Here is a 9,611-nt window from a genome sequence, read left to right on the forward strand (position 1 = left end):
CATTTGTTGAAGACAGTACCCATGAGTCCACGCAGATACAAATAAACTCACAGAAGGTCATAAAAAGTGTCGAAGGAAAGATGGAATTAGAAAACCATCATTTGGCAGGCATCATACTAAAATAATAACTGATTCAGGTGAGACTCACCAGGGGATGCTAATATGGTCTCAAAGTATCTCTTTACAGGGTCTCAAAGTATCTCTCTATGGGATACTTTTTCATCACAAAGGGCAAGATAGTAACTTTGCAAAGAAGAAATCCATCAGACCACAACTTTAGCAAGTGATCAAGGTCAATGATACCAAGAATGAGACACATCAATATATCCAGTGCCTCCTGATATGATGCACGGAGAAGGACACAACATTACTTCTGTGGGATTCCTGCCCCAAATACACACACAGCCTCCATCTAGTCATGAGGAAACACTGGAGGAGCCACCTTGACGGACACTCTCCAAAGGATTGAGCAGTTCTTAGCAAACATGTCATGCCATGAGACACAAAGGAAGACTGAGGAACTTTCCAGACCACAGGAGATTAAAGAAATGGGACAACTGAACCTACATATAATCTGGAACTTTCTTCTGCTGTGAAGGACATTAACAGGGTGGTTGGCAAAATCTGAATAAGGTCTGTAGATTATAGAATTGTATCAATGTCCAATAAGCCTGATTTTGATCACTGTGCTGAGGCTGTGTTTTAGGAAATACACGGTGACTTATTTAGGGATAGAGGAGTATCATGTCTGCAACTGACCCCTAAATGACACAGAGCATGACAGTTCCTCAAAATATTAAACACAGAATTACCATAGGATGCAGTCATTCCACTTCAGGGTGTATACCCACAAGGACTGAAAGCAGGATCTTGAAGAGATATTTGTAGGCCCATGTTCATGGCTGCATTATTCATAAGAGCTAAAATGTACAAGCAACCCAAGTGTCTACTGACCAATTAATGGATAAGCAAAATGTGGTATATAAAGCCTGAGACCAGGCAATGGGATATATATCAACCTTCAAGAGGAAGGAAATTCTGACACATGCTACAACACGAATGAAACTTGACAACATTATGCTAAATGAAATAAGCCAGGCACAAAAGCACAAAACTGTATGCTTCCATTTATATGAGGTCCCTAGCGTAGTCAGATCCATAGAGACAGAAAGGAGAATGTGGTAGTTGCCAGGGGCTGGGAGAGTGAGGAATGAGCAGTTAGTGTTTAATGGGGACAGAGTTTCAGTTTAGGAAGATGAAGAAGTTCTGGAAACCAATGATGGTGATGGCTGCAAAACAATGTGAATGTACTTAATGCCACTCAACTGTACACTTAATAATGGTTAAGGTGGTAAAGTTTATATTATATATATTATACCACAGTTTAAAAAATGACTTGGAAGTCAAAAAATTTTTTAAACTGTATTTATCTACCTACCTATTTATCTGTAGAGAAAGAGCAAATGTAATATAATGTTAACACTTGGGGAATCTGGGTGTGAAAGGATTTCTTTGTCATCCTCTCCTGCCATGGCTGGGAGGAGAAATCTCCAGCAAAGACCTCTCAGCATAAGGTAAATAATCTCATCTATCTTTACACCCTGTCAACCACGACCCCACTTTTTCTTACCCTCCTGTCCCCCACAGCTTGAAATTTCCCCGCCCCCTCCCACTTCTTTTCCCCATGGCCCTGGCAGCGCTTTCTGGCAACATGTTGAAAGTCCAGTAATGAAAAGAATCCATCCCTCAGTTAAGTGAGGACTTAAAAGGATCATCTTCATTTGTTCAGAGTTTCACTCAGGGAGTTATCCCCAAAGCTGTCCACAGGACAGGCCACCCATATGCCCAGGCAAGTCAATTTGGTGGAAGAATCTCTATGGGCAGGGGGGGTGGGGTACTGAGGATGCTACTAACTCGGTTAGTGACCAAGCCAAGGAACCCTCTACACGACGCAGTAACCCTCCCGGTGGCCACCATGACATGTGATATGCCAAGGTCGGACCCCCAGCTCAGGACAGCAGCCCCGCCTTATGGATCCTGTCTCTGCCCCTCTCCCTTTACCCAGCAGACCAGGCGCTACATGCTGAGCACCACTGCCCGCCCACAGTAACTCAAGGGTCTCTCCCACTGGGTGATGTTTACCAAGCATTAGTGGGAAGAATCGCCCACATCGACTTTTTTTTTTTTTTTTTTTTTCTTTTTGCGGTATGCGGGCCTCTCACTGTTGTGGCCTCTCCCGTTGCGGAGCACAGGCTCCGGATGCGCAGGCCCAGCGGCCATGGCTCACGGGCCCAGCCGCTCCGCGGCATATGGGATCCTCCCAGACTGGGGCACGAACCCGTATCCCCTGCATCGGCAGGCGGACTCTCAACCACTGCGCCACCAGGGAGGCCCCACATCGACTTTTGATGGTAGGAAATGACCTGGTGCCACCAGGGAGCCACGGAGTGAGTCACCTTCTTGTCCTAACCTTTCCTCCTCATGTCCTCTGGGTCCCCACCTACCCCCTCCCCATCTGGGGGGAAAAAATAAACTAAGAAACCCACCATCAAAGAAATACACACACCCCATGGCCAGCATCCCCACAGAGAGGCGTCCACATGCTCACTAGAGACCCTGAGAGGGGCATCCTTGTTGCTTTATCCTTGGGGAGCAAACCCTGAAGCCCCCAGTGTCAGCGCCAATGGGAGGAGGGGTGGGTCGGGAAAGGAGACAGTTGTCCCCCCGCCACACACACACACCCCCCAATACAGGCTGAGCAAAAGCAGCTGGTGCCAGAGGAACACAGAGGCTGTTCCATCCCATTCATTTATTTGCAACTTGAGACCAGGCAGAACTCATCTGCAGTGACGGAGCTCAGGAAGCAGCTGAGGAGTGATGGGGAGCGGGGCGGGGGGGGGGTAGCAGGAAAGAATGTTCTGGGTTGATGGGAATCAACCACCTTGATCGAAGTATTGGTGACATGGGCATAAATACTTTTCACCAAAGTGATGGGGGCACTGAAGATCTGTACATGATTTTATACAAATGATTCCCCAATTTTAATAAGGGCAATGGTGGGGGAGGAGCAGCTACACCGTTCATCTGAAGTTAAGAGAAGTGGGTGGCCCATAATCAAGCGAAATTCTTGGCCTCTGACCACTTTCTGCTCCAAAAGGGCTGGACAGTTCTCCTGGGGGGAGGGTAGCAGCGCACCCCAAGTCCCACGACAATGTGCAGCGAGCACAGCCGCCAAGCACAGACTGTGAAAGTAACGGGGCTTGTGCGCCCCAGACAACACATTGTCTACACCCCATCTACCTGACAAGACCCCGCTGAGCGGCTGCGTCTGACTGATTCCCTTGACCCCGTAACAAAGACCCGCTTTGTTCCCTGGTTAATATCCTTAGCAGGTCTGTCTAGACTCACTGTGGCAGTAATTGTCCTGCGATGTCACCAGGACCTGTGACCCGACTCCTCCTTGCCCCACTTGGGCAGAGAAGGCTACAGATGGCCCCAAGCCAAGGGGGTCCAGGCCCTCAACACCCACCTCAGCCTCCTAGGGCGAGAAAGACCCGCAGCCAGCATCCCACTCCCACCACCCAAGACCTGTGGGGAGACAGGATACTTGAAAAATGCAGTCCCTCCTGTGTGGGGTGCTAGGGGCAGCGGCATTTTTTCCTGGGAAAGAGGAAAGGAGCGGTGCCCCTCTGTCCCCAGAACTCCTACCTCCAGAATGTGGCTGGTGGGAAACAGTTCACTGTCTGCTGGGGCGCCAGTTCACCCAGGGCATGAAGAAGGAAGGTCAGATAAGAGAGAGAGGAGAGGGAGAGAGAGAGAGAGAGAGAGAGAGAGAGAGAGAGAGAGAGAGAAGGAGGTGGGGGAGGGAGAGAGAGAGACAGGAAGAGACAGAGACCCAGAGAGGCCAAGAGAAACTCAAAGAGAGACAGATATATGGAAAGAGACATGGAGAAGGGGAGAGACAGAGACCCAGAGAGAGACACCCAGAGAGAGACTGAGAGTGACAGAGAAACAGAGAGAGACAGAGAGAAGTGAGTTGGTCCCTGGCAGAGGAGGAGGAGTTCCTTCCACAGGTGGCAACTTGAGCTTCAGAAAAATCAGTCGGGACAGGAAGTAACGGCTGCTCACTCCACCTCACCAAACACCCATCTTCAGCTTGAGGTGACAGACATCAATGGCTGCCCGCAACTCATGTCTGGATCACACCAAGAACACTCTGAGGCATATTTTCTTGAGGGATGGATTTGACCCATCCAATGACTACACCCTTTCCATGGGCAAATCTGTTTTATCCAGAGTAACTGAAAAGCACCACCAGCGGCTCCTAGCCACCCCGTGAGTGGATCCGGCAGATGCTCTGCTGTGCAGAAGGCATGGGACCCAAGTGCAATTCCATTGACACCAAGTTCTAGAACAGGTAAAATGCACCTATGGAGGCCATAAAGTCAGCAGAGAGGTTTACACCTGGGAGTAGGGTTGGCGGGTGCAGTGGGAGTACCTGGGAAAGGACACAAGGGGCTTCTGCAATGGGGACCAACAGAGAAGGGGCTGAGAATGTTCTAGGTCTTGATCTGGACTCAGGTGCTGCAGAGGTACACGTGTAAAATTTCACGGACTAACATTGCTGTGCACACTCGGTATGTATGCGCAACTCCAGTTTTTTTTGTTGTTGCTTTTTTAAGGGAAACAATTGGACCTGGGAAGGTTGGCATTTTTTAGCTGGGGAATGGTGGAGAATTCTCTCTTCTTGTCTCATAAAGTTGAGGAAGAAACTGAAAGTCTTCTAGAGGTGAGGTCTGGAGAGATGGGTGACTGAAATATAAGGGGTATTTCCCCACCGGCAGCAGGATGAAAAGCTGCCATCTTCCACCATCCAAGTCCCAAAGCTCGGAGGGATTTCCAAAGATTGTTTAATTGATTTTTCTCCTATTTAGATGCAGATCATAGTGTCTGGGGCCCAGGGATTCAGACACACGGCTTTGTGTCCACTCAGCCCCGTGAAGACTCCTGTCTGAAACTCGCACAAAGCCAGACACACACGTCTTCAGAAACATGCTGTTTCCTTTTTGTCTGGGGCTCCAGGGAGCGGGTGCGACGAGCAGGGCCTCAGACATGCTCCCATCTGCGGAATCCCAGGGATCCTGTCCCTCTGTTCTGCTAGCAAAGTGGGGTGAAAATTTTTAAAAAGGGAGAGGAATGTGGCCAAGATTTTGAGGTCTGGAAGAAGGGTAACAAAAAAGGTGGGGCACCCCAACTGGGAATAGACACACTGAGGTTTCAGCTTGGATTTTTCTCTGAATTCAGGGCTCTGGAGTGGAAAGCAGGGGATGCTTTAAATCAAGCAGCTAATGGGCTAGGATTAACACGAGTTTGACTCCGGTCTGTGCAGATCTGATTTATATAAGGAGAAAACTTCTCTCTCTTTCTCTCTGCCCATTGTTCCCCAGTCTGTCCCTCCAAATGCCCCAGCTGACAAAGAAACTGGAAGGCTCAGGACAGCGGGAAAGACCTCCTCCCCTGCAATATGCGGCCTTTGCTTCCTCCAGCTGCCAGGAAGCAACACTGAGAGTCACTGCACCCGCTCTACAAGGTTAATACATCCCCCAATATCCCTGCCTGGTCCTCCAAAACCTGGCTGTGGCATGGGCTACTTCCGAAGAAATGCCACTCTGGTTTCTGAGCTGGATGACCTCAGTAACTCTCTCTGTGCCTCAGTTTCCTCACCCATAAAGTGGGCACAAGAATAACTGCACCTAAGGGTTGTTGGCAGAATTCAGCATGCTGGGCAGCAAAAAATACTTGGCGCAGAGCAAGCACTCAACAAACGCAAGCTACAGTGGTAACTATCTGAGAGGAAGTGTATATCAGACTTAAATATCTCTCAGGAAGCTTCACGGGAGACAGACATTCTCTTCGTAGGTTCCTTCCTTTCTTTGGTGTCAAGTATTTCCAGGGGAAGCCCAGCCCCAAGCCTGATTCCTCCCCTCTGGATCCAGTTACCTGGACTGCAATCCAGCTGGCATTCACAGTGTGTTCCCCAAAAGGGCCGAACCCTGAAAAAAATAAGAAAAGCAGCATGTCACCCAGCGGCCCCTCCTGGCCTGCCCAGGGCCAGGCTGCTGCTTTCATCCAGGAGAATGGAGCAGGGAGCTTCGGGAGCAGCTGCCACCTGGGACAATGTCGGGGGCCTGGTCCCAAGTTTGGGGTGCACCCAGTGGCCCTTCAGAGCCCTCCACCACACAAACTTGTCTGCTCTTAACCGAAGCTGTGAGTCCTTTCTCGTCCTCACTTTCACCTGACCTTCATGCCCAGCAAGAGGCCAGTGCCCTCCTTTGGCCCCAGAAAAGGCTGGCCTTGTTCCCTTCCCAATTTCTTCCCCTATCCTTGACCCCCAAATATAATTTTATCATTGTCTTTGTGCCTCTCCCCTGGACTCTGGAACTGCAGAGCCATAGGCGGTCTGTGAATCATCACCTGATAAGGAACGGCCCTTAAGGGATGCACGTGGATATCTCCCAGGTCAGGCTGTCCAGACATCATCCCACCACCCTCCTCCCTACTTACTCAAACTCCAGGCCCCATTTACAAACCAGATTCTCACCTGAGGATGTGCTAAGTGCTCTGCATGCCCTGTGGCATTCAGCCTCCCTGTGCCTCCCTTTCAGGCAAGGGTGTTTCCTGGGCCTATTTTAGAGGAGCCGGGACTGAGGTACAGAGAGGTGAAGCCAGCTGCCCAAGGTCTCACAGCAAGAAGACGGAAGAGCATGGATTCAAACACAGACCCAGGAGAGTCTGTGGCCTCCCTCTTCTAATCGCCCCAACATACCACCTAAGAAATAAACCTCTCTATAAAGGCTGTCATTGAACCATGGGTCACTCCAGTTGGGCCAAGTGTCCCAAGTGGTATCATGGCGGGATACTGTTCCCTGGAACAGCAGGGGGCCCCCAAGTAGGGTCAGAACCTCTCCACCCCTTTCCTCCTCCTGCATGGACCAAGTATGAGTCCCAGCTCAGCCACTTACAAACAAGGTGACCTTTGTGAGCCTCAGTTTCCCCCTCTGCAAAATGGAGACAGTAAGGATTTAATGAGCTCATGCAAGAAAAATGCCCAATCCCGTGGCTGCCTGCTGAGTCAGGACTAAAGTAATAAATAAGCAGATATAGGAGGGCTGCAGGGGAAAGTGACCCTCAGGCAACTTGACACACCTGTTTGTTAGGTAAGTGGCTACTTCCATATTCCTGGGAATTCCAGGACCAGCCCAAACCTCCCTGGACCACAATATACCTGGATTAGCTTAGCTGGATTTCTCACTCTGACCCCTCCTGACAGGGTCAAAATAATACCGCACCCCCCCCACCACCACCACCAGAGGCCTGGCAGAAATTGACCGCACACGAGGCTCCGACGTGGAGTCTCCTGGAGGAGAAGCAGTTAGTTTTAGGGAGTCGGTGACAGTGGGGCGGGGGATCCAGGCTCACCCACAAACAGCCCGGGCAGGAAAGATTTTGACTAAGACAGTCCTTGGGACAAGCGGAAGAACGGCCGGGCACCCGAGGTTCCCCGAACTTCACCTGCCCCCGCCTCGGGAGAGCAGCCCCCCATTAGCGCAGGGCTCGGGGAGCAGTGGCTGGCAAGAGATTAACTTGTCACGGGGCACTTCCTGCCCGCAAATCGGCCTTTATCCCCTGGGACCGGGGGTGGTGACAAACCCAACCTCGGGAGGGGCAGGGAGGAGTCCAGTCCAGCCTGCCGGGCAGACACAAAAAACAAGTGCCCGGAGGGTCCCTGTCCCCAACCGGGTCAGGAAGGAGGCCAGAGGGGCCTGCTCCGTGTGGGGCACTTGCCAGGACACCCACGTCCTTGCCTGCCCCGACTCCTGACAGTGGGACCACAGGGGCGCCCCCTTCTCCACTTTCTCTGTCGCGCGGACTGAGCTGGGCTCCCGTGGGCGATGACATCTTCCAAACCTGGGACGACTTCCAGCACCTGGGACGACTTCTAGCACCTGCCCCACCCGGGCCACCGCGCTTCTTCCGGCCCCGCTGCCTCCGGAGCCGCCCGACCCGCCCCCGCCATGGGCCGCGCTGCCGCGGCCGCCATCAGAACACTACCCGCGTACCCGTCACCACCACCGCCTTCCTGGGCTGCTCCATGGCGGGCTCAGGCTGCGCCTTTGACCCACTCCTGTCCGGCCCGGTAAGCCCGCTGCCGCCGCTCGGCCACCGCGCCGCCCCGCCCCCAAGTCCGGCCTCGCCCCGCCCTGGCCCCGCCCCCGGCCGGGCCTCTGGGCGTGCGCGTCCCCGCGACCAAGACGCAGAGTGCACGCCCCATCCCTAACTCTCCCCACAGTAGTGCGTGGTTGCCCGGACTCCCCAGCCTCAGTTTACCCACCCGTTGGATGGGGACAGTTCGTCCTGCAGGTTGTGGCCGCTTGAACTCGAGTCACGCGCTGGGGACGATGAATTATTATTGAATTCATTCATTGAATTCATGAATTATTATTCATTCCACAATGTTCACCGATCAACTGCTGTGAGTTATATCGGTGCCCCCCACCTCCCTGTGAGCAAGGCTCCATTATTCGGCCCCTTTTACAGATGAGGAAGCTGAGGCCTAGTTCGGAAGGCCATTCACCTAAAGCCTCCTGGGGTCACAGATGCGGCATTCAAGCCAGGAGTTTGAGGGGGGGATGAAATAAGGTGAAAACCGGGCACCCACAGCTGGGTGGTGCCCAAAGCAGGCTCCTGTGTTGCTAAGGAGGCTGATGTGGCCCCAGATACCTGGGCCTCCCCTCCCTCCTTCTCCCCAATACACAGCTGCTCTAGACTCAGCAATCCTCCAAGGGCCCACCCAACACAGTCCCACCTTAGGGCCTTTGCACTTGCTGTTTCTTCTGCCTGGAACATGCCCTACAGGTTCCTGCAAAACTAGTTGCTTCTTCAGGGCTCAGCTGGAACATCACCTCCTCCTAGGGGTCCTCCTCACCCTGGCTGAAATCCCCCACCCCAACTCACCACCACCCCAGTAGGTCCATCTCATTTCCTTGTTTCATCCTCTTCAGAGCAGCAATCACATTCAGAAATCATTCCTTTATAGGCACTGCTTTTCTTTTTTTTTTTTAATTTTATTTATTTATTTATTTTTGGCTGCGCGTGGGCTTTTCTCTAGTTGCGGTGAGTGGGGGCTACTCTTCATTGTGGTGCGTGGGCTTCTCATTGCGGGGGCTTCTCTTGTTGCGGAGCACGGGCTCTAGGCACGCGGACTCAGTAGTTGTGGCTTGCGGGCTTAGTTGCTCCCCGGCATGTGGGATCTTACCGGACCAGGGCTCGAACCCATGTCCCCTGCATTGGAAGGCAGATTCTTAACCACTGGGCCACCAGGGAAGCCCGACACTGCTTTTCTGGTTTATTTCCCATTTCCTGCCCTGACTTCCAGAGCAGGGTTATGTCTCCATTAGAGCCTTGTACCTAGCACACAGTAGGTCCCCAACCCACATTCAGCAGAGGCCAGCATTCTTCCAAAAATAGCCAAAAAATACGGCTGAGTTTCTGGCCACATCCTTAGAAACAGGACTGGACCTTGGACGTGGGTCACTGACATCTCATTCCAA

The 9,611-nt window shown here is 52.1% G+C and overlaps 1 protein-coding gene across 4 annotated transcripts in view; it reads right to left on the reverse strand.

Moving 5' to 3' along the window:
* PGPEP1 (pyroglutamyl-peptidase I) overlaps window positions 1-8,341 on the reverse strand; it is a 36,249-nt gene extending 27,908 nt beyond the window's left edge. For 3 of the 4 annotated variants that reach the window (XM_082622226.1, XM_082622224.1, XM_082622225.1), the window contains exons 1-2: window positions 8,121-8,341; window positions 6,001-6,053 (exon numbers count right to left, since the gene is read on the reverse strand). In XM_082622226.1, the coding sequence (XP_082478352.1) occupies window positions 6,001-6,053; window positions 8,121-8,154 (87 nt within the window). In that variant the 5' untranslated portion in view covers window positions 8,155-8,341. The remainder of the gene's footprint in view (window positions 1-6,000; window positions 6,054-8,120) is intronic. The other variant, XM_082622227.1, reaches the window with a different exon arrangement.
* Window positions 8,342-9,611: the final 1,270 nt, after the last annotated feature.

Source organism: Mesoplodon mirus (genome assembly GCF_964341445.2).
Source record: "Mesoplodon mirus genome assembly, chromosome: 5".
NCBI classification, from domain to species: Eukaryota; Metazoa; Chordata; class Mammalia; order Artiodactyla; family Ziphiidae; genus Mesoplodon; species Mesoplodon mirus.